The sequence below is a fragment of the Rhinoderma darwinii genome, chromosome 4 (genome assembly GCF_050947455.1).
Source record: "Rhinoderma darwinii isolate aRhiDar2 chromosome 4, aRhiDar2.hap1, whole genome shotgun sequence".
Classification (NCBI taxonomy): Eukaryota; Metazoa; Chordata; class Amphibia; order Anura; family Rhinodermatidae; genus Rhinoderma; species Rhinoderma darwinii.
This window is the reverse complement of record NC_134690.1, coordinates 276,943,159-276,969,438: the sequence shown is the minus strand read 5'-3', so window position 1 is coordinate 276,969,438 and position 26,280 is coordinate 276,943,159. Positions and strand designations below refer to the sequence as shown.

At 41.6% G+C, this 26,280-nt stretch overlaps 1 protein-coding gene across 3 annotated transcripts in view; it reads left to right on the top strand.

Moving 5' to 3' along the window:
* Positions 1–11,005, top strand: part of MOCS3 (molybdenum cofactor synthesis 3) — a 39,507-nt gene extending 28,502 nt beyond the window's left edge. For 2 of the 3 annotated variants that reach the window (XM_075862537.1, XM_075862538.1), the window contains exons 9-13: positions 1,112–1,275; positions 1,371–1,418; positions 6,854–6,950; positions 7,409–7,513; positions 10,695–11,005. In XM_075862537.1, coding sequence (XP_075718652.1) covers positions 1,112–1,275; positions 1,371–1,418; positions 6,854–6,950; positions 7,409–7,513; positions 10,695–10,852 — 572 coding nt within the window. In that variant the 3' untranslated portion in view covers positions 10,853–11,005. The remainder of the gene's footprint in view (positions 1–1,111; positions 1,276–1,370; positions 1,419–6,853; positions 6,951–7,408; positions 7,514–10,694) is intronic. The other variant, XM_075862540.1, reaches the window with a different exon arrangement.
* The last annotated feature ends 15,275 nt before the right edge of the window (positions 11,006–26,280 follow it).

Sequence of the window (26,280 nt, the reverse complement as noted above, 5' to 3'; positions counted from 1 at the left end):
CACTTATCGCTTAGAGGTTTAAGGATTCCAACATGCACAGTCCTCCTCCCCTACATCGGAGACATTTGGGCTGCTCCCATTCACAATAGATTGTCGACCAATATTAAAGTTTGCCATTTATCTAATGTATATGGCCAGCCTTAGGCCCTGTTCACACACTGTTTTATGCAGCCAGAAAAAATCTGCCTCAGAACTCCTCCACGAATTTTGTGGCAGATTTTGACCTGCGTGCACTTCTTCGCTGAGGTTTTTGGGGCATTTTTCGCCCGCGGCCATTGAAGCTAACATAAGGACCGCGGGGGGAAAACTCTTGGAAATGAGCTACGCTGTTTGTTTTTTTTGCCTTCCATTGAGTTCAAGAGGTGGAACCACGGCCAGAAAGGACATGCCTCTTTATTGTTCCTGCAAGCGGCTAAAAGTCGCCCAGGAAAAATCATACCTCTGCCTCCCATTCAAATCATTAGGGGGCCATTTGGGCCATTTATTTGGCGCTTATTCCAATGCGGTTTCCGCATCAAAATCAGTGCCAAAAAAACTCAGTGTGAACAGGGCCTAAAGAAAAAGCTTGCGCACACCAGTTTTTTTTTTACACATTCACTTTACATGTTATTGTTTATGTATTGTGAGAAATGAGAGGGTCCATTCATGGGAGCCATATATTTTGTGCTCAGAACCGAATCGGATCCCGTGAGAACGAAGCAGGAAAACATTTCACAATGGTTTTGTTTGGGAAAGGTTTCCCTGCTTAAAGGCACAGGCAGAAATAAATTGACAAGAGTGATGGGGAAAGCTCTTCTTCCCCCCTTCCTGGACATTGACCTCTGCACAGGTCACAGAGCATACCCACAAAACTCTCCCAAGTCAATAGGTCCTTTTTGTAACCGGTTTCTTGTTCAGAGCAGCATCTCAGGTAAGATTGCTGCCCTCGCGATCATGTTAAGAAAATAGAATTAAAAAAATATACATTCAGAAAATTAATCAGATTAGAAAAAAATGGTATGTTTCAGTATATAGTTTTAATTAGTAAAAAGAAAAACGGGATGCATTCCTTTTTAAAGCAGGGTTTACATTTGATGCAGAAATCCTTATACTCCTTAACCTTTTTTCATAGCCTCATATAGTGGTATTATGCTGATGTTTGACGCTCTAGATGGACGATTGCGCAACATAAGGATTCGAGGCAAAAAATCTGACTGTGCAGTTTGTGGTGTTAATTCGAAATTACAGATACTTGGAGACTATGAGGCTTTCTGTGGTTCTTCTGCTTCAGATAAGGTTTCTAAAATAACCTTACAGTATTTTGAATGATTGCTGTCATAAACTTGTTTCTTCCATTATATTTCAGCTGTTTTCCTTTTTTGTCTTTTTAGTGCAAAATGTTACATTTATTATCTAGTGAAGAAAGGATATCTGTTCAGGTAAGAAATCCATGAGTTAAAGGGGTTTTCCCATGAGAGACATTTATAACATATCCACAGGATATGTCATAAATGTCCGATAGATACAGGTCCCACCTATCTCTAGAATGGGGTCCCCTGAACCCCATTCTACATTTTTCTGCCTCCCGGCCTCTTCCTGACTCTATATGGTCGGGAGTTACGAAAACAACGTAGCTCGCTGAGCTATGCTGTTTCCCTAACTCCCATAGTAACAAATGGCAGTTACGGAAGCAGTGTACGATCTACGCTACTACTATCATTTAGTTCTATTGGGCTTACGGAAACAGCGTCGCTCAGCGAGCGACGCTGTTTCCTAATTCATGGTCAGAACACAGAACGGGGTTTAGGGGGTACCGTTCTAGAGGTAGGTGCGGGTCACAGAGGTGGGACCCACATCTATCTGACATTTATGACATATCCTGTGGATATGGCATAAATGTCTCTCATGGGAAAACCCTTTCGGGTAAGCAAATTATAAATACAATTTATTAATGTTCTGAATCTCTTTGTGAATGATTTTTTGTAAGCAAATTGGGCAATACTGTACCATCACTTAGATCAGACGCTAAACCTTAGGAGGTCTGAACAATGAGCTTGTGTTAAGGTCCTCTTACACCGCCCATTCTGGGCCGTGTAAACTAGCGCCAATCAACGAGACAGCTCGTTGATCAGCGCTCGTTTACTCCTTTCACAAGGAGCTAGTATGGGACGAGCGCTCTTTACTCAGATCGCTCGTCCCCATATTACTAACATGTCGACACCACGTCTCCGTTTACACAGGGAGATGTGCTGCTCACAACGATAATATTTTTCATTTTTAAAATGATACGATCAGCAGATGAACGAGCGTTTGCCCTAAGGTAAGCCACACGCCGAGATTGAAATTAACCCCTGTGTTCTCTAAGATTTCTACAAGACTGTTTACATCAAAGACAAGTAGAAAATCTTGCAGACTGGCAGGGTGGGCAATACCCTGCTGCCCCTAGATACCCTGCTGCCCCTAGATGCCCTGCGGCCCCCTCTATGCCCTGCGGCCCCCCTCTATGCCCTGCTGCCCTTTATATATATATATATATGCCTGTGTGTGTATAGTTATCTACAACATTATCTGTACTTAGAGTTATCACTGTTATCTGTGGTGTTACATAGGACTGCGTGTGAAATCTACTACATTATATGTACTGGGTATATATGGGTCTGTTGGTGAATGTGTCTTTGTTCTTGTATACATGTGCCTTTTATGTATTTGTATATGTTCCTGTCTGTATTTATCCGTGTGTGTGTGTGTCTGTACGTCTATATATTTACCTGTATGTATATATTCCAGATGTGTGTATGTAAATTTGCCTGTATGTCTAAATATCTGTCTTTATGTATGTACAGTATATATGTTCCAGTATGTCCGTGTCTATATATGTAATTAATTTTTGGTTTGTGTAGGGGGCGGCAATAGAGAGTCCCGCACGGGGCTCTATCCAACCTAAGGCCGGCCGTGCCTATACACCTTGAAAGGTGCGATAGACGTTATTTCTCATTAATATAATTTTGGGACACAGCAACACAAGAATAGGCTCTGCCACTTGAAGACTGACACTAGGAGCAAAATAAGATCAGCTCCTCCTATGTAGGCTTTTAGCATTCGTACGGCTGCAGGAGACAGACACAGCCTGCTTAGCAGGCCTGCTACAATTTTTTTATATAAATTTTTTCCTTTACTTTTTCTCTTTCCAGGTGGTGATGGCAACAGGTGCTCGGACCCTTGTTCCCCTCTCACCTTATGGTAGGGTTGTCGAAAGCGTTGGGCTGCACTTCCCTACAGCTGCACAGCCAGTATACTGCACTGCTGTATAGTTTTTCCCTCCCCGCTTTCCAAGAGGCATAACTGTTTTTTATTTTTCCGTCAATAGAGTGGTGTGAGGACTTGTTTTTGGCGGGACGAGCGGTCGTTTTTATTGGTACTATTTTTTGGTACATACAACTATTTGAGCACTTTTTATTAAATTTTTTGGTAGAGCCAAGGTAACCAAAAAAACAGCGATTTTGCAGTTTTAAATTCTTTATTTTTCACGTGAGCCCGCTCCATACATCACCCCCCACACTACGACATGCTATGTCGTGGTGCGCGAAGGGGTTAATGCGAAGCGGATGGTGCAGAAATGATATGCCACTTTAGTGCACTATATGTTATGCCCAGTTTGTGCCAATGAAGACAAATACCTCATAAAATATTATCCGGGTTCTCCCGGGTAGGGCGATGCCATATCAGTGGACGTAAACTGCTGTTTGGGCATGCTGTTGTGCTCAGAAGGGAGGGAGCGGCATTTGGCGTTTTACTGGTATTTAAATTTATAATGTGGGGGCAAATGTAATCTGCACGGAGAACATCAGGGAATAATAAGAGGGTATAATAATGGGGTAAATAAATAATCCGCAGATATGTGGCCGGTGTCGCACTGATAAATGGCGCCCAATCTTATCCGCTTTTGGAACACTGCACATTTTGCATTGCCATATTCTGAGAGCCAGAACTTTTTTATTTTCTCTCCACCGGAGCTGTGTGAGGGCTTATTTATTGCGGGACAACCTGTACTTTTCATTGGTACCATTTTCGGGTACATGCAATTTTTTTTATCAGTTTTTATTCCATTTTTTGGCAAGCAGGGTGATCAAAAACCATCAATTCTGACAATATTTTTATTCTTTTTTTTTTTTTTTTTTACGGTGTTTACCCTGGGCTATAAATGACCATTTTACTTTATTCTGCGGGTCAGTACAATTACGTCGATACCATATGTATATCGTTTTTTTTTATGTTTTGCAGCGTTTGTGCAATAAAATCACTTATTTATAAAATAAATTATTTTTTGTGTCACCGTATTCTGAGAGACATAACTTTTTTATTTTTGAGTTAAAAAAAGCTGTGTAAGGGCTTGTTTATTGCGGGACAGGTTGTAGTTTTTATTGGTACTATTTTTGCGTACATGCGACTTTTTCATCACTTTTTATTGTATATTTTGGGAGGAGTGGAGATCAAAAAATAGTGATTCTGGCATTGTTTTTTTACGTCTTTTTTTTTTTGCGGTGTTTACCGTGCGGGAAAAATAATTTTATAGTTGGGGTGTTACGAACGCGGTGATTCCAAATATGTTTACTTTTTTAATGTGTTCATTTTTTTCCTATAATAAAAGCCTACTTATAGGGAAAAAAACATTTTTTGTTTGTCACTTAACTTTTATTTTACACTTTTTGAAAACATTTTTATTATCTTTTTTTTACTTGTCCCACTAGGGGACACTTAGACTTGCAGCTCTGATCGCTGCTAGAACACATTACACTACCTACGTAGTGTAATGTGTTCTAACTGTCATTGTGACGTGACAGTCACACTGACAGGAAGCCTCGGAGGACCGGCCGGAGGCTGCTCCTCCGAGGCTTCCATACATGGCAGCCCGGAGGCCATTGTCTGGCCTCCGGTTCCCGTGACAAGGATCGCCAGCCCCCGCAAATGCATGTGGAGGGCTGGCGATCTGCTCTAAACTACTTAATTGCGGCGATCGCAATCGACCGCCGCATCGAAGGGGTTAATTGTCGATTTCAGCGGCGACGGAGCCACATCCTTCTGTGACCCCCTGGATTAGTCGGATTTTCTCTCAAAATACTATTTTTTCCCTCCGCTAAAACCTCATTCTCAGGTGTGGTGAACATTACTCTTTTTTTCAGGAAGTCTAGCTTAATCTTGTGTAGGATACCTGTTTGGTATCAGAGTGGATTTTCCTCTGCCACTGCCCCCTCCCCCATGTATTATCCTTCATTATTATTCCCATTCCAATCTATGAATTTTGTTTCCAATAGATTGTCAACAAGCCAAAGTCCTCTCTCTATGTAATTATTTTCAGGTTCCCTTTAATACTACACCATCAGCCTATGTCAGCGGCATTATTGTGTTAAAAAAGCAAGCATTTAAAATGTTATATGGAATTTTTCTTATACATATGCCAAATACTAAAGGAAGTAACATCCTGTAATTATCCTGTTTTTTCTCTGTAAATATTATTACTTGCTTTTCCAAGGGATGTACAGTATATTCTTATATAACTATTTAAAAGGATGAACTGTAAATGCTACTGATACAACATTTGATTAACATGTAATTTTATAAAAATAAAAATTCGTATTGATAACATGCATTACAAATACTTTATTTTAATGCATATCTTGAATAGCTTTTGTAACTTCTAAATCATATGTGATTATTTTCACACACATTTTTTTTATTAATATATCCGGAAAGGAAGGAAATGCAGAAAAGGGACCTCCACCCTGCTTTTGCTACTATTAAAAGCCACAATTAGCAACGTTTTCTAAGTCTGTGTAATTACCAAACTTTAACAAAAAAAATAATGTACAGCTAGGGTTTTTTTTTTTACCAGTGGTAAAGACACCGCATAAAACAAGGAATCCTGTGTGTCCTTTATTACCCTTTATTTAGTTATTTTAGTAAATTAAGAATATGTTTTTTAATGCTGAAAAATAGACCAAAGAAGGAGCAGCACTGTAGCAATAAACCAATATGGTAGGTGCTATGCTTCAAGATAAGGAGTGACTTCTCCTCATATGATGAATATCCAAAAAATAAAGAGCACGGAAGCAGCACTCAAAAAAAGTGAGGCATTTATTCACCAAACAGATGCAAGGTTTCACCTCCTCAATGGAGGCATTTTCAACCAGGCCCTGATCTACCTTAAACTTGAGTGAATCTTGCAGGTTACAGCTGATGCTATGGGGTGTAATTCATATAAAGCTGTATACGGTTCAAATCTGTTATGCAACTACTTTTTTTCATGAACTGGAAGTGAAATGAGGCTTAAGGCCCTTATGCACTGGCCAATGATCTGGCAAAGTAGCATTCATATGAATGCTTGTTCCCGATCATTGGCCTGTGTAAACAGGGCAACGATCAGCCGATGAATGAGCAAATGATTGTTCATCGGCTGATCTGCTCGTTTATTCGGCCAATAAAATGGTCGGAAATGTATGGGGACGAACGATTGTAGTAACGATCATTCGTCCCCATACAATACCAATCATAGCACCTTGTGAAAGGACCAAATGAGGGCCAATCAACAAGCTGCCTCGTCGCTCAGCACTCGTTTTCACAGCCTATATAAGGCCATGTAAATGGAGCCTTACTCATAAAAGACAAATGAGAAAGTGCTGGACTTTTATTCTCTGAACCCTTTTTTATCCATGCTCAAGCTACAGAGGCATATTTATGTATTCCTAGAAAGGACCATTGATGACGGTGTCGTTTTATCATATTACACTGTTATAAACATAAGACTTATGCTACAAAAATACTAAAAATTCGCATGCATTGAGCTTTTTATTGACCTAATATTCTCTTTCAATTTTAGTGCTATAAAAAAATGCTTGATGACAAAGTTCCCCATTTGCTCATTGATGTTCGACCACAGCCTGAAGTAGATATCTGTCATCTGGAGCATTCTATTCGTATCCTTACTTCATCGTGAATGAGTAATATTTTTCTAAGCTTAAACATAATAATGGGCTTTTTTTGTGTTCGTAAAGAGTACCCATCAATATAAAAAAATCCTAATCACTCGTTGAACAGCATTATATGTATATTACATGTAGTACAGTCAAAAATGATGTTTCTAAGCTGCATATTTGGGTCTTTCTTTCCATGCCTACTGAGTGGACGGCTCTTCTAGATGTTGGGTTGTTCTGTCGGCTCAGAGCCATCAGATGTTTCCACTGTACCCTTCACTGCATGAAATCTGATACACAGACTCTGATGGAGGCATACTACAGTCAAATCACCCTCTACCGTCCCCCATTGTCTACATAAGTTATTTCAAGAGTATTATTCAGGTTATTTGTGTAGGGTTGACTAATTAAAACAAATGCAAATTGATCCATAAACATTTTTCTTATGAAAGTGCATAAAGATCTACCTTTAAGTCAGCTGGAGGACAGAAATTTGACTTGGTACAATGACCTGACTGAAAGACTAGCAGAATTGAGCAAGAGTACTGATGAATTAGACAATAAAGGTAAGCATGTTTAACAGTTTCTGCATAATGGAATTAAAAGAACACTAAAGGTAGAAAATACACAACAAATTATTGAAATAAATGACTCCTGAAATATGATCAAAATAAAATAATATTTTGTTTTATATTTCTATCTAAACTGAGAAATATATAAACTATTCTTCTAGTGTCCCAGGAGGCCAGCCATTTCCCCTTATCCCAATGCTGTGTATGGCTGTACACCTGGCCATACATGTGAAATAACTGTTGTCTGAATGCTCGATCAGTTGACCGCTATTTCTCCCAGCTCCACCACCATAAACATGCACACTCAGCCAAGCATACATCTTGTTTTTTTCAATGGGGAGAGTAGAATAAGTCCCTTTAACTTAATAATACAAGCAAATATAAGAAACTTTGTAATATATCTTATTAGAGATTAATTCCTCTTTCTCCATTTATCAGACTCCCTGCCTCATGCACTGTTAATTAACTCGAGGGATCAGGTTACAGGAGCTAGAGAAAGAGACCGAGACGCTGCTGCTGCTACTAGTAAGGCCTCATGCACACAAACTTATTTTTTTCCTCCCGTAAATACGGGTCCTTGGTCACACGTATTCGACCCGTATTGCACAAGTATTTACGGACCCGTGCCCATAAATACGGGTCCGGTGTCACCAGTATTTTACCCATACTTACGGGCACGTTTTCGCTGCAAAATTGCACTGCACTAATCGGCAGCCCCTTCTCTCTATCAGTGCAGGATAGAGAGAAGGGGCAGCCCTTTCTGTAGTAAAAGTAAAAGAAATTCATACTTACCCGGCCGTTGTCTTGGTGACGCGTCCTTCTTTCGACATCCAGCCCGACCTCCCTGGATGACGCGGCAGTTCATGTGACCGCTGCAGCCTGTGATTGGTTGCAGCGGTCACATGGGCTGAAACGTCATCCCGGGAGGCCGGACTGGAGGAAGAAGCAGGGAGTTCTGGATAAGTATGAACTTCCATTTTTTTTACATGTTAATCTATATTGTGATCGGTAGTCACTGTTCAGGGTGCTGAAAGAGTTACTGCCGATTGTTTAACTCTTTCAGCACCCTGCACAGTGACTATCCCCTGACGTCGCCTAGCAACTCTCCCGTAATTACGGGAGACCCATAGACTTCTATGGGCCTGCCCGTGCCGTTATTACGGCCCGAAATGGGACATGTTCTATATTTTTCAACGGCACGGGCACCTTCCCGTAAGCATACAGGGAGGTACCCGTGGCCAATAGAAGTCTATGGGCCCATAATTACGGGCGTTTTTACGTTCGTGTGCATGGGGCCTAAGTATTTTATTTCACCCCAGTCCTGGATTCCCAGCTACACTACTACTGCTGTGTAATGTCCTCCATGCTGCTTCTAGTAAGTGTTTTACTGTCTCAACCCAGTGCTGGATTCTAGTAAAACAATAACTAATAGTTGCAGCAGCGTCTGTGTCTCACTCTGTATCTGCTCGTTTCTCCTGCTCCCATGCTCTCCTTAGACTTAGGGCGGATTTACACGAACATGATATATGTCCGTATAGGGCCGTGCAGACAGTCCGTGATTTTTGCGCAGCGTGAGTCCGCTGCGTAAAACTCACGACATGACCGTTCTTTGTGCTTATTTCGCGCATCATGCACCCATTGAAGTCAATGGGTGCGTGAAAACCATGGCACATGGTACACGGAACCACTTCCGTGGGACGCGCGTGATTCGCGCAACAGCAGTGAAAAGTATGAATGAAAACAGAAAAACACCACGTGCTTTTCTGTTTACAAACATACAAACAGAGTGTCATAATGATGGCGGCTGCTCGAAAATCACGCAGCCGCACACCATATGGTGATGACACACGGAGCTGTTAAGTGCCTTTTGCGCTCGTGTGAATCCGGCCTTATATGTACAGTAACTGTAACCTGATCCCTCAGTGAGTTGTCTTCGTCTCTGCCTCTCTGAATACAGATTTTACACGTAAAATTAGTGATTGGTAAAGTTTTTTGTGGAAAAAATATATATATTTTGTGAGAATTTTTTTTTTCTGTATGACTTTTCCGCATCGTGAGGCCATCTTAAGGAAAGCTTGAAGAGGATTTCCACACACCATTTCAAATTGCATATAGACTAGTAAATCAGAAGTTAGAGAATCAGTCAAAGATGTAGTCCTGTTTACTTACAGAGATATTACCATTTTTCCATTTAGTTGTGGAGGGCAATTGTGGGAAAAGTGACAACAGGAAGTGCAGCCATAATCGTTGTCACCTTTAAATTAGCTTCTCAGACACTGATGATAAACTCATTCTATACAAACCTTTCACTTTTTATAACTTTAATGAAGTAACAGACAACACTGTGTAGTCTGATCCTGCAGTAATTTTCCCTTTCATCTTCACCCTACGTACATTCGGTAGGTTAGCAAGAAGTAGGGGCCAAATGGACAAGAGTGAGTGGGACTGCAGGGTCAATACCAAACACCAATATGCCTAAGGCACAATAGAACCCAGATTTCCAACTACTACATAAAGTCAGAAGGTAGAATAAAATATAACTTTTATTAACATGAATGCAACGATTCCAAGACCAACACAAAATACAAAGAGTTAAAATTAGCCAATGTGACCTAGCAATGTATAACAAGAGCAATGTGTTGCTAGAGTATTGAAAGTGGATAATATATTTGGTGTATAACAGCATGGGTGTATCAGTCAGCGACTGCAGTACGCTGAACAGGCACCCAGGAGCCTATTATAAGTTCACATATAATTGCTAGACAATCATTGAAATAAGAGTGAAGTAGCCCCCCCCCGACATGGGGCTACTGCAAGGGGTCAGACTACAGTTTGTTTGTTACCATGGAGTTGCATAAGTCTGCAAATAAGCCATAAAAATAAATCAGGACATTTTTAATCAAGACATATTTCAAAATTGCTTCATTCTTTAATTTTGCACTGTAGCAATAAATAAAATTGGTTGCAAAGTTGGACACATCCTCTAAATCTGTCTTTATTCTGCGAATACAATTTTATTATCAGCTTTAATCCAGAAAAAAAGAGAATTCATTCACAACAGTTTCTGAAATACAAGAGATTTGAATAAAGTATTTGCTGAAAACAGAAATCATTTAAATCTTCAAGAAATGAAAAAACTAAAATAATACTTGGTTTTATTTTTTTATTATTTTAGTGATTGTTTTATGCAAACTTGGAAATGATTCACAAAAAGCTGTGAAGATACTACAGGAATTTTCTGACAGAACGACGTCCAAATTTATAGCTAAAGATATTAAAGGGGGTTTGATGGCCTGGGCTGAAAAGATTGATCCCACTTTTCCGCAGTACTAACGTTTTAAACCTTCATTCAGTGACAGATTTATGTTTGTATACTCTATTAATAAAACACTTTCTCCAGTTTTATTTGGTAATACTTTGTTGCAAACCTTGTATTTATATTTGATGGAATTTTTATAATGTTGGTTGCAACAAAGCACAAAATAAAATGTTAATACAACCATTTTGATTTTGTATATTTATTAGAATAATATCCTAATTGGTATTCACGGAATTGTATTCTGTACTCATTATGTTTCAGACGTGTCCTGTTTATTTGTGGATGGTGTGAAATCACATATAATACATGTTTTAATGTGATGTAACCAGAATCATTGATGAGAGATTGTTGCTAGGCAATGCCCTCAATTTCAAGGTCTTGAAGAATATTCTCAGTTGACTACATTCACAGATACAATCTATAGCTGTCTCTGAACATCTTCAAGTGTGTGTGTGTGTGTGTGTGTGTGTGTGTGTGTGTGTGTGTGTATTAATACATTCAGTTAATGTTTAAATGCTTATGAATTATACAGTATGTAAAGGGAAGTGTTTTCTATGTACATGTGAGTGCAGATATTCCCCCAGAGATAGGTGTCTATCTCTTCCCTCCGGGGGAGGGGGAGAAGACAGTGGACATATTCAATGCATTCCCAATGCCTGCCCTCCCCCCCTCGCCAGGTAATGAGATTCCATAGGGGGGGAGCCATAAACAGTTCCATGGTCTCCCCCTTGCACATGCATGAGCATGTGATGTCATACAGATGTGCACGGACAAAGTATAAGAGGGGCAACAGGCATGCTGATCCCTTTCCTGCCTCGCTCACCAGACACCAACAACTCTCTGTTCAACCTAGGACCACATGTGCGAAGTATCCTCCCCCTTACTCTGCCCCCTCTTACCCTTCTCCCCATAAACCCTACTTTCCCTCGTAATCCTTTTCCTTCCCTGGTCTACAGATTTCCCCAGGTATTTAACCCATTGAGTGTATAGGGAAAGTTATGGCTAGGTGGGGGTGCGTCACAGAAGCAAGCATGAGTGAGTGCACTGTAACTTGTATGTATGTTTAGATAAGTGGGGGTGGTGGTGTAGTATAGTGCTGTTGATTTCTTACACTACGTGGCACAGTATGAGTCTACTCAATACATATTAACTTATGTGTATTGTGGTATGCTGATACTATACTGTGAATATTTACTGTTTTTGGTGTATTTTACATCTAAGAGTGATTACGGTTTGTATTAATAAATATTCCCTTTATTTACTATACAGTTGTATACTCTTAGCAGCAAAGCAAGTAGTCTAACGTTAATACAAGAGAAAGGTAGGGAAGCTATGCATAACCCTAGTAACCCTGATATAAAGGAGGTAGCAGTAGTGGGCAACACGAGCCAGTGAACCCCACTATTGCACTAGCCCATTAACACAGTATTGGGCATGATTCTGAAGGTGGTTTTGTGAATGTGGAATAGTTGTCTGTGTGGTGTGCTAATAATTGTTCTAATTTTCTAAAATGTCTTGTTTTATTCCTTCTCTTCATAGGCGGTTGCAGTACAAACTGTGTGTGTGTGTGTCAGTAAACAGTCAAACAATAAACACCTTGACAAATGAACAGGAAAAAAGAAAGCATGTTACTCAGGCAAGATGTGGAAGTTCTGAGCTAGTTTAACGGGTTGATGAGACATGACGTGCATACACGTCCTGCTGATCGCACGTGCGCAGTAAGTGTCTGTTCAATCAGGAGCTGGGCAACAACTGTAATACACAGCCGCAGCCCCGCTTTAACGCCGGATATCAGAGACACCTCTGATCTTGACCGTTAACCCCTTGACTGCCGTGATCAAAAGCTGATTGTGGCATTCAAAGACAAAATGAGGGGGGGGGCCCTCTTTGATCACGAATATACCTTCCTTGAATGACCCCAGGGCTGTCTGACCATATATCCTGTTGTCATAGCATACATACACTACTGGTGAAAAGTTTTAGAGCATCTCAATTTTTCCAGTAATTTTCGACATTAACACAATTCTAGTACAGCAAATAACGTGAAATGGTTCAAAAGGAAGTTAAAAACAACATAAAAATAATATAAATTTGTAACCTCAAACACAACAATAGTCTGAATTTCATTTTAACCAAATGACTTTTTTCAGGGAAGACATCAAGGAAGGCTGCTTTGCAGCACAGAAACAAATTATGGTTTAAAATTGGATGCAAACGATTCCTACAGATGTCTCAACATTTGGAGATTACTTCCAAACCCTCTGATTCTATATAACCAATATTGGAACAGACTGTATTACAACACCCTGTAGGGTAGAATTTGGACAGTTTTGCTGTTCATCACAGAGCACATTGATATCAAAAAGGCAATTAACGAATGAAGACAGACAATTATAACCCTTTAGAAGTTTAAGTCTGTCCTACAGAGAAATTGCCAAGGTGGCAGTCAGTACAGTTTCCTATACCATTAAAAGGCACTTGGAAACTCTTGACAGGAAGAGGTCTGGCAGACCAAAGGCCACTACAAAATCAGATGATCAGTTTTTGAGAGTCAACAGTTTGCATGATCGACTCATCACAGCAGAAAATCTTCAAGCCCAGCTTAATGCAGCAAATCATAAACAAGGTTCCATTTTAACTGTGAAGAGAAGACTTCTATCTGCAGGTTTGACAGGTCGATTATCCGCAAGAAAGCCACTGCTAAGATTGCAAAAAGACTTTCCTGGACCAAGCCACACCTCCAGTGGACTACTGAAGAGTGAAAGAAGGCATCATAGACTGATGAATCCAAATTTGACATCTTTGGTACATCACGCAGGGTTTTTGTAGATCGAGTACGTGAAAGGATGCTTCCTCAGTGTGTGACACCAACTGTCAAACATGGAGGAGGAAGTGTGATGGTCTGGGGCTCTTTTTCCAGCGTTGGCAACTTGCACAGGGTTTCTGGCACACTGGACAAAAAGCACTACCACAGCATTTTGATGTGCCGTGCAATACCATCTGATGTATGCCTACTTGGTAAGGGGTTCATATTACAGCAAGACAATGATCCAAAACATATGGCTAGCTTCTGTCAGAACTACCTAAGAAGACCAGAAGAAGCTGGTAGGCTTCACAGCATGGAATGCACTGCACAGTCCCCAGACTTAAATCCCATTGAGCTTGTTTGGGATGAACTGAACAGAAGGGTGAAAGCAAAGCAACCTACAAGTGTGGCATATTTGTGGAAACTTCTGCAACAACGTTGGGAAGAAATTTCTGATCAAAATCTGAATGCAATTGTAGAAAGAATGCCTCGATTGTGTAAAGCTGTTATATCAGCAAGAGGTGGCTAATTTTAAGAGTCAAAAATCTAGATTTAGTCTGTTAAAACAAAGTTAAAATATTATTTTTATTCATCTTAAATTTGTTTATTCTGTGCTTTCATTTCAAAGTACATTTGAGACATTAAACTGTAACTATCAATAAAAACTGGAAAAATTTAGCTGTTCTAAACTTTTGACCGGTAGTGTAGGTCTAAATCTAAATTTATTTAAAAAAAATAAAATAAGTAATGTTAAATTAAAATCATTTGTAAAAAGAAATACAAATTTTGTAAAATAAAAAAAGTTATTAAATATAGTTCCCAAAACATAAAATAATATACACATAACGACCAGCACACAGGATTTATATCCTCATTTATGATGATCCGTGTATGCTGTAAAAAACGAGCAAACAAAAACCTTTTTAAAAAGAAGCTGACCTGATCAGCTCTTATCAACCAATCATACATTTCCCCTGATGCAGCCTCTACAGGGGAAACGTAGCAGGGAACCCCCTCTAAGAAGTTGATATGTAGTAATAGGGCTTATGGACAAGCTTTTTAAAATGTTGCTCGGCACGCAGGTCGCTATGGAAAACGAGAGAGATGTCCGTTACACAGGTAAATCTAAGAGAAAAATAATTGACAGGGCGCCACATCGTGCAGTAAACACAGTAGAAAAGGGTTGATGAAAAATGGAAGTAATGCCGCTCAACTTGTCACGTACAACACTGTTGTAGGCAGAAGTCGTATCGTTGGCTCAAGCTATCCCCAATCCGGTGGATGTCGAGTACTACCGCAGTCAATAGATAAAGTGGAGAATTCGAAAGCAGGGAAAATACCAGCGGTACCGACATCCACATAAGTCCAATAATAATAACACGGGAGAGGTATTTTGCTCGTTAATGACCAAGGATTATTTTTTGTTTTTTCACGGTCGCATTCCAGTCATAACTTTTTTTTTTATTCCGTCGACATAGCTGTATAAGAGCTAGTTTTTTGCGGGACGAGTTGTATTTTGTAATTGTACCATTTTTAGATGCTTATAATATATTGATTAACTTTTATTAACTTTAGTTTGGGAGAGAATTGAAAATAAGCAGCTATTCCAGCATTGATTTTTCACGTTATAAATTTACGCCGTTTACTATGCAGCGTAAATAACATGTTAACTTTATTCTATGGGTCGGCACGATTACGGGGATATCAAATATGTATAGGTTTTATGTTTTCCTACGTTTGCACAATAAAAACCCTTTTAGAAAAAAATGACTTGTTTTTGCATTGCCGCATTCCAAGAGACGTAATTTCTTTATTTTTCCGTCAATTTGGCCGTACTATTTTGGGGTACATAGGACTTCTAGATTAACTTTTTTATTTTTTTTTATGTGGGGAATGGGAGAAAATAGAGAATTTTGCCACACTTTTACTAAATAAAACCACTTTTTGGGCAAAAAAAAAGTTTTATTTGATTTTGACTGTAAATTTTATGTATTTTTTTTCACAAACTTTATTTAACTGCTTTTACATATTTTTAGGCCCACCAGGGGACTTCACTATGCAATCTGCTGATCGCATATATAATGCTTTGGTATACTTAGTATACCAAAGCATTATTGCCTGTCAGTGTAAAACTGACAGGCAATCTATTAGGCCATGCCTCCGGCATTTGCTGAAGGCAGACCTAGGGGTCTTTGTTAGGCCCCCGGCTGCCATGGAAACCCGATGGCGACCCGCAATTTCTTTTGACATTAGATGTCGCTGTCGCTATTGACAGCGGCATTTAATGGGTTAAACTGCCGGAATCGGAGCGGATATATTCGTCGTCCTGCGCGAGCTAGCAGCTGTATCCGTCCTTCGGCATTAACAGGTTAATTAGCCTCATAAAACAGTGGCACACGTTTCAACGCCGCTCCAGCATCTTCATCAGGCCATTACACAAATACAAACATAGAGGTTTTAAATAAAGCACAAAGCAGATAAAATAAAGCTGAAAGAACCTCTGGATTGGTTTTTGGGCACTCGTGTTGCTTTTGAACAGCCTCTGAGGTACCAGTACAGTAAAAAAAAAAAACAGAGAAGTAAACTTATTTTGGAAACTACACCCCTCAAGGTATTCATCTAGGGGTATAACTTGTAGTAGTTTTGTTTGAGGTTTTACTGGTATTTAAATTTATAATGTGAGGCATATGTAAGCTGTGTAGAGTACATAAGAGTATAAGGCCCTCTTCAGGTTGCGTTAATGAACTACGTTTATTGTGTATGTTGGGAAAGCTCCTGACGTTACATGATAAACGTGTCCATAAGGCTCCATTAGCCCGACGGAGGCTAAAAGAGTGTACTTTTGGCCTCCGTCGGGCTGGTATACGTCGGTATACTTTTTTTTTTATGGTTGGAAGTATGTCATAGACTACGCTCATGGGCCCGGGCACTTTTTCAAGTCTGCCCCCCCCCCCCCCCTGAACTCTGAAGACCGAACTTTGAAGACTGCACTGTATATATTTGCAGATTTTTGTTTTGGCAGACACAGATCTGCCACGGTTTTAAATTAGCTGCAAAAGCAGAATACTTTGAGACACTAAAGTGGTCAGGAGCTTTATAACTTTTTTATTTTTACGTCAATGGAGTGGTGTGTGAAGGATTATTTTTTTTGCGGGAGGAGTTGTAGTTTTTATTGCCACCATGTAAAGTACCATATAATGGGTGAATTGGCAAAAACTGAGATTCCTCCATGGTTTTTTGGGGTTTCGTTTTTACTGTATATATTTACCTTCTCTTAAGGTAAAAGTAGATTTAACATATACTTTTACCTTAAGCAGGGGCATAGCTAGGGGGGGGCAGGCGGGGCATGTGCCCCGGGCGCAACTTAGAGGGGGGCGCCAGCGTCACCTCCTCCTGCACTATAATTGTACCTGTGTCTATAGGACACAGGTACAATTAGAAGCCCGGCTATTCAGCGCTTTTGCATCAGTGAAGCGACTGGTACCTTTTGTAACAGTGAAGCTTCCGTCGATGAAAGGCGCTGAGTGACAGGGAAAGTCATCCTGCCCAGCCAATCAGCGCATTTCATAGACGCTGCGTTCAACCCCCAGGAACCTGCGCAGAAGAGAGCAGGTCTCCATGGTTGCCGGACGGCGTGGGAGCAGGATTAAGGTGAGTTTGAATAGTTGTTTTTTTTAAATTGTAATAAAAGTGTGTGGCTGTATCTACAGGGGGACGACTATTTTGCCTACACGGGGGGGGGGCATTTATCTACGAGGGGGGGGACTTTGTCTACATGGGGGGGGCTTTATCTACGGGGGGTGTCTATCTACAGGAGGGGCTATATACTGGGATGGGCTATCTATGGAGCACCATATACAGGGGTGGGCTATAGCTACAGGGGGGGCTATATAGTATATAGCCCCCTGTAGATATAGCCGAACCCTGTATATAGTGCTCCACAGATAGCCCACCCCTGTAGATATAGCCTACCCCTGTATATAGTATCCCACAAATAGCTCCCCCTATAGTGCTCCACAGAGCCCACCACTATATATAGCCCCCCTGTACATATAGTCCACCCCTGTATATAGTGCTCCACAGATAGCCCACCCCTGTATATAGTATATACAGGGGTGGGCTATCTGTGGAGCACTATATACAGGGGTGGACTATCTAGTGGAGCACTATATACAGGGGTGGACTATATGTACAGGGGGGCTATATACAGGGGTGGGCTATCTGTGAAACACTATACAGGGGTGGACTATATGTGGAGCACTATATACAGTGGTGGACTATATGTGGAGCAATATATACAGGGGTGGACTATATGTGGAGCACTATATACAGGGGTGGGCTATATCTACAGGGGGGCTACATACAGGGTTGGGCTATATCTACAGGGGAGCTATATACAGGGGTGGGCTATCTGTGAAGCACTATATACAGGGTTGGGCTATATCTACAGGGGAGCTATATACAGGGGTGGGCTATCTGTGAAGCACTATATACAGGGCTGGGCTATATCTACAGGGGGCTATATACAGGGGTGGGCTATCTGTAGAGCACTATAGGGGGGAGTTATTTGTGGGACACTATATACAGGGCTGGGCTATATGGGGGCACTATCTACAGGGGTCACGGTGCGTGTGGGACACGGTGTATGGTGCTATTATAATTAGAGGTGCAGTGTATGGCGCTATTATATTTAGGGGCGTAGTGTGTGGTATAATGAGAACTTTATCTTTATTTATAGAAGCAGAAATGTTGGAAAAGTGAGAAGCTGAAGACATCTGAGCGGCAAACTGCAGAAATGGTCTGTGACCTGGAGAAGTTATCATAGAGGTCTGGACCGGATGGAGAAAAAGAACTAGAATCTGACACGTCACCGGTGAGTCACTTAATGTAAATGTTTATTCTGCCTCTAATCAGTATTGTAGTCACTGTGTGATCTGCAGCGAGATGATTATGATAGGATTTATTTTTTGTGAAACAGCAACTCCCAGCATATCCTTATTATTGTTCGGGCCATGCTAGGAGCCGTAGTTTTACGCCGTACAAACCTGTACAGCAGGGGTTGCACTAAATTGAACTGTATTTGTGCTGGTGCTGTATTTATGTATTGAGCTTGGTTCTGGTGTTGTGTATGGAACCATATTGCTTGTAAAATGTACCAATGTTTTTATGCTCGTTTTACATAAAAAGAAATGACACGTCAATTGGTAGAGAAAACAAACATGGTGAGGGGGAAGGAGATGTCGGGAAAGAGGTTGGGGGGGGGGGGGGCGCCAAACTGAATCTTTGCCCCGGGTGCTGGAGAACCTAGCTACGCCTCTGCCTTAAGAGAAGGTAAATATATACTGACCCAGAATCAAGCTCAGTACGAATATACAGACCCAGAACCAAGCTTAGTGCAAATATACAGACCCAGAACCAAGCTTAGTACATATATACGGTTCCAGAACCAAGCTCAGTACATATATACAGCCCCAGAACCAAGCTCAGTACATATATTAAGCACTAGAACAAGGCTCAGTAGATATATACATCCCCAGAACCAAGCTCAGTGCATATATACAGCACCAGAACCAAGCTCAGTATATATATACAGCACCAGAACCAAGCTCAGTACATATATACATCCCCAGAACCAAGCTCAGTGCATATATAAAGCACCAGAACAAATACAGTTCAGTACAGAGATCATTTGCAAATTCAGTTTAACCCCTGTTGTATAAATTTCTACGACATAAAACGACACCTCCCAGTATAGCCTTAACAATGGTTAGGATATGCTGGGAGTTGCTGTTTAAAAAAAAAGAATGCTACCATCCGTCATCTCGCTGCAGATTATACAGTGACTGCAGTACTGATCAGTCACAGGGAGAATAAACATTTACATTGAGTGACTCACAGGTGACGTCTCATATTCTTTTTCGTTCTTTTTCTCTTTTCTTCTCCATTCGGTCCAGACCTATATGATGACTTCTCTCGGGCACGGCCCATTTCTGAAGTTCAAAGCTCAGATGTCTTCGGCTCCAAACTTCCAACTTTTCCGCACTAGTAAACGAAGATAAAATTCTCATGATGCCACACTCTATGCCCCTAAATATAATAGTATGTATCATACAATGAATATAATGGTACTATACACTGTGCCCCTGAATATAATAGTACCACACACAGTGCCCCTGCATATAATAGTACTATATACTGCGCCCCTGAATATAATAGTACCATATACTGCGCCCCTGAATATAATAGTACCATACATTGCGCCCCTGAATATAATAGCACCATACACTGTGCTCCTGAATATGTATGTGTATATATATATATATATGTGTATATATATGTATGTGTATATATATATATATATATATATATATATATATATATATATATGTGTGTGTGTGTGTGTGTATAGGAGACAGATACAATAAAGCAGCAGCAGGTTAGCATTACCAGGAGGGAAGTGCCACTGGTTTTGGCTTTTCCAAGCCTAATAAAGCCAGCCTGCGTCTGCCCCATTCCCGGACCATCACTACAGACGGCCAGGTACCCGGCTACCGGCGTAATAATGGGGGTCAGCCGGCGGCCATTACTAAGGCGGTAATAATAAAGTTTTAAAAAAAGACAAAGACAGAAAAAATATTTTATTGAAATAAAAAAAATCCCACACAACCCTCATTAACCATTTTTTGATAATAAAAAAAGCCATCATCGAAGTAGTTCTCGCATCCGACGTAGTCCAACGACCGAACCTGTAAGAAAACACAAACACAAAAATCACACATGGGCCATGTATCTAAGCCTACTATGTGCTTATGTAAGATGCTTAGATACAGGGCCCCAGCAGACCGTAATCGTATGCAGTATAAGATTACTGTCTGCTGGAGCCTTGTATCTAAGCCTACCATGTGCTTATGTAGGATGCTTAGATACAGGGCCCCAGCAGACAGTAATCTTATACAGTATAAGATTACGGTCTGCTGGGTCCCTGTATATAAGCCTACCGTGTGGTAGGCATATACAGGGCCCATCAGACAGGATCACACATGGGCCATGTATCTAAGCCTACCATGTGATTGGCTTAGATACAGGGCCCAGCAGACAGCATCACACAATCTGTGATCCTGTCTCATGGGCCCTCTAAGCCTGCCACATCGTAGGCTTAAAGGGGTTGTCCAGTCCCTAAACATTGATGGTTTTATTCTCTGGATAGGCCATGAATAGCTGATGGGTCAGGGTCCAACTCACGTAACCCCACCAATAAGCTGTTTTGAAGGGGCCGCAGCGCTCGTACGACAGCTGCTTCCCCTTCATTTCCCTTACTTACTTACACTGTGAATCGCCGACACAATGTGAGCAAGTGACCGTAATGAAGGGGAAGCAGCTGTCGTACGAGCACTGTAGCCCCTTCAAAACAGCTGATTGGCGGGGGTCCCGGGAGTCGGACCCCGCCAATCAGCTTCAGCAGACAGGGATATTAATCTTACCCTCCTCTTCAGCTGCAGCGGATGTCCTGACTCTATCCAGGGACAGGATGCTGTGCGCGGCGCATAGTGTTGTGACGTCATGCGCTGGCTGCGCACAGCGCTGTGACGTCAGGACCTCCGCTGCGCTCCGGAAGCAGGATGGTAAGTACTGTAGTTACTATAGTACCAGTGGCCCGCGGCCTCAGTTACTATAGTAACTTTTTATTGATGTAGTGCGTCCCCTGACTTCAGGGCCTGGTCCGCTGCAACCCCTATAGCTACGCCACTAGTTGGGTGAGGGGTCCCGCTTCACTCCGGTTCTCTGAACCGGCTGTAATTTTTACAGCCGGTACGGGAGAACCGGGCGAACTGGGCCCCCTTCCAGCCTCGGGCCCCGGGCACTTGCCCAGATTGCCCTTATTATAATCCGCCCCTGACTACGCTAGACAATCCTGACGGATCCCGCAAAAAAGCGTACTTTAGGGTCAACTTTTTTAACATGGGGGTCTATGAGTGATGGATGCCACTCTTAGGCATCCATCAAGGGTATATGTTAAACATATACATCGGGGAGCTCCTATATGGACAGTTAGGTCACTGGAGCTTCCTGCACAGCCGCTCTGCCCAAGTTCTCCGGCCTTTGTCCGTATATGGACAGTGATGTCAGATGCTTCCACAGGGCCGGAGTCCCCAGGCAGAGCATCAGTTAGCGCTGATGACTGAAGCACTACAGACAATGACACTGTTGTGTATACAAATACAACATGTGGTATATTGCAGTGGTGTATGTCACGGTCTCTGTGTTTATATAAAATTAACAAAAATACAAAAAAATATGTGATAAGGAGTTGAAAGGTGTAGTTATCAATGCCTTGGGAAATTGTTCATTCAGTCTAGGAAAGCTGGGAGCTGTATTAGCCGCCATATTTGCTGTTACTAAGCATTTCTAGACCCTTTGAGTACTCAAATAATTTTAGTCTATGTCTTTGCCTCAAATTAATGCAGGAAATCTAAAGTGCCAAGCGGCCACAAGTGATTTGGCTACCACAGGCATTGTGTGCTGGCAAAAGGATGAAACGCTCTTCATTTTCCTAGCGTAAACTTTGAAAGATTTATTTGACATTGTGTGATCAGAAAGTGTGACATTTTGAAAATGTGTCAGAAATCACGCCTCGCTGTCAAATACAATGGTTGGCATTTCTATGGGAAATGTTCTTCAGTGAACTTAGCACAATACAACACATTTGTGAAGGTATAAACATATTTACTAGGATAAGTACAGTTAATGATTTTCTCTTTTTTACGCAGAAACCTATATATTTATTTATAAAGCGCAAACATCTTCTGTAGTGCTGTACAATAATTTACAGTGTACAGTGACATACAATTACAATCGGGTACAATGTTGCAATATAAACATTTTTTAGAAACCGCATAACTCTTGTCCATGGGCCGTGTCTGGCATTGCAGCTCATCGCCATTCAAGTGCATACCAGACACAGCCTTATGGACAAGATTGGGACTGCTTCTGGTGGGGAAAAACAGACCCTTTTTTTTTTTTAAACTGTGGATAATCCCTTTAAGACCACTTTCACACAGCAGTATTTAGGTCAGTATTTAGCATCAGTATATTTCTGACATTTAAAAAAAATAAAAATAAAAAAAATCGGTGACCAATATAGCCACCCTTTTCAATATCGGTCATAAGCCTTCCATCCATTGAGTCTGTCAGTTTCTTAATCTGTTGACTATTGACTTCTTGTGCAGCAGCAACCACAGCCTCCCAGACACTGTTCAGAGAGGTGTAATGTTTTCCTTCACCATTAATCTGCCATTTAAGAAGGGCCCACAAGTTCTCAATAAGGTTTAGGTCAGGTGAGGAAGGGGGCCATGTCATTATTCTTTCATCTTTAAGGCATTTACTGGCTAGCCATGCAGTGAAATACTCAGATACATGCGATGGAGCATTGTGCTGCATAAAAATCATGGTTTTCCTGAAAGATGAAGACTTTTCCCTGTAGCACAGATGAAAGTGTCTTCTAAAAACTGGCAGTAGGTTCGGGAGTTGATTTTTAGTCTATCTTCAACAGAAAAAGGTCCAACTAGCTCATCTTTAATAATACCAGCCCATTGCTGTACCCCACCTCCACCTTGCTGTTGTCTGAGTCGAAGTGGAGCTCTTTGCCCGTTACTGATCCAGCCACGGGCCCATCCATCTAGTCCGTCAAGAGTCACATCTCATCAATCCATAAAACTTTTGAAAAATCTGACTTCATATATTTCTTGGCCCAGTCTTGACGTTTCAACTTATGTGTCTTGTTCAGTGGTGGGCGGGTTTCAGGCTTCCTTACCGTGGCCATGTCCCTGAGCACTAAACACCTTGTACTTCTGGGCACTCCAGGGAGGTTGAAGTTCTGGAATATGACAGCACTGGAGGATAATGGGTTCCTGTTCGCTTCACGTTTAATTCTTCTCAAATGTTTGTCAGTTAATTTGCGTTTTTTCTCAACTCGTTTCTTGCGACCCTGTGCAACAAAACGTTTGATGGTTCTGTGATCGCGTCCCAATATCTTAGCAATTTCAAGAGTGCTGCATTCCTCTGAAAGACTTTTTTTTTTATATTTCAAATTTTTTATTTTCAAGAAAAGAAATGGGGATACAGAAAAAGAAAAGGGGTGACATGGGTACAGAAAAAGCCCATAAGGGCCGATCATTTCAACCTTTATTTCAACAACAATGAGTAAATATGCAATCAAGGTCCTCCCAGCCTAGTAGCATCAATACACCACCAGCATTAGTATAGCAAGACAGGTATACCAGCATTACACCCTCATCCGCCCCTCCCACACCCACATCTCAGTCAATTCATGGTAACAATTGATCCAAATAGGGAAGTTAACGAAGGGTAGACAGGGTAAAAGGACAAAAGGAAGGGAAGGGGGGGGGGGGTATAGGGAAAAACTAAAGAGGGAGAAGGGAAGATGTTCTCCCCTCACTCTCCCCCCCCCCCCCCCACAGCACTCCACCGACCAGAGAGAACTCAAGAACTCCCAGGTTCTCCACTAATCAGTTCACTCATGGCCCTCTTGTATCTGTCCGACTTGCAGAAGTCAAACCAATAGAACCAGGTTTTCTGAAACTGCGTTGCTCATTCGGGTGTGGAATGGAGCAACTCCTCCATTCTCCGAATTTCGTGAATGCGCTCCAGCCATTGTCTAGTCACAGGAGGCTCAGAGGATCTCCAACCCACCTGAATACAAGCCTTAGCTGCGTTCAACAAATGTCTCACTAACATCTTCCTGTAGCGCCCCACAGGTATATCGTGGTGGTGCAGCAAAATCCATGCCGGATCATCTCCCAGCGAGATTCCTGTGATCTCCAGAATGATATCTTGAACCTCTGACCAATAAGTGCGAAGGCTCTCACAGCTCCAGAATATATGTAGAAGCGTTCCCTCTTCTCTGCCGCATCTCCAACATAAAGGAGAAACATACGGGAACATTTTATGTAGCACATGTGGGACTCTGTACCAACGGGATAGTATTTTAAAACTGGTTTCCTGATAGGCGTTACTAATAGACGCCTTATGTGTGAGGAGCATGATCTTTTCCCTTTGCTCTTGTGTTAGAGTAATCTGAAGATCTCTTTCCCATTTCGTAATATATGGTGGGATGAAATCCTCAGCAGGAGTGAGCAGCACGCAGTAAAGACTGGACAGAGCCCGTCTCACATGCCCCGTTTGAGAACACAAAGTTTCAAAGGAAGATAGTGCTCGGTCATAGGAAGCCGGTGTAGGTAGTCTTGACAAGTAATGAGTCAATTGTAATGCCTGCCATTGGGGCGCGTCCGGGAGACCCTCTGGCTGGGAAAGCTCTTCTCCACGCAGCCAAGCATTGCCCCTATAAAAATGGCTTACTCTAAAATGCCCCTGCTGTACCCATATCTTAAAGGTCTGATCTGACAGACCTGGGCCAAATTCCGGGTTACCCAAAACCGGAGTGAGGGGTGATAACAGTTGTGATATTCCCTCTCTACTCCGCACCTTTCTAAACACCTGTAAAGTTGGATATATGGTAGGATGATCACTTAGTGACCTCCAATGATTCACAGCCAACCAGGGTAGGCATTTCAGTGGGAGGTTTGTAAAACCTTGTTCTACCGCTATCCAATCTTTAAAGGGTTCATGGCGACACCAATCCACCACTCTAGCCAAATGAATGGCATGATAATATTGCTCCACATCAGGCAGCCTAATCCCCCCATGACGCTTGGCTCGGACCAGGATTCTCCTCTGAAGTCTAGGGTGTTTGTTGGCTCACACAAATGAAGTAAGATATTGGTATACCGTTTTAAAAAAGGAAGAGGGTATCTTAATTGGCAGTGCCTGCAGCGAGTATAAGATCCTAGGTAGGACATTCATCTTGATGATGCCCACTCGTCCAAACCACGAGAAAGTTCCCTTTGTCCACCGGACCAAATCCCCCCTCAACGCCTGCAGAAGCGGTGGAAAATTAAGTTGAAATGTCCGCTCTACACAACTCGGTAGTCTGATACCCAGATATTTAATCGAGTCACCTGTCCACCTGAAAGGAAAATTGGCACCCAAAACCCTCCCTTGATCCTGTGAGATGTTTAGAGTCATCGCCTCTGACTTCTGAAAATTAATTTTAAAATTGGACAATGATACATATATCCAAAATTCCTTCATAAGGTTGGGCATAGAAATATGGGGAGAGGTCACAAAAAATAACAGATCATTGGCATATGCGGCCACTTTTACAGATTTATCCCCCAGCCTCAAGCCTTGTACATTAACATTACCCCTAATCTTGCATAAAAACGGTTCTAGCGCTAGAGCAAAAAGCAGAGGTGACAGTGGGCAGCCCTGTCTCGTACCGTTATGAATCTGAAAGGGAGAAGAATAGGTACCATTTACCCTCACAGAAGCCGAAGGCGAGGAATACAAAGCACCCACCCAAGTTCGCATGTTGGGTCCCAGACCCAGAAATTCCAGAGTTCCAAACAGAAAAGGCCACCCAACTCGATCAAAGGCCTTCTCCGCGTCTGTAGACAAAACAATCGCAGGAGTTTTCTGCCAGTTGGCCCAGTGGACAAGATTAAGAGCCTTAGTCGTGTTGTCTCTCGCTTCCCTAGATGGAATGAAACCTGTTTGGTC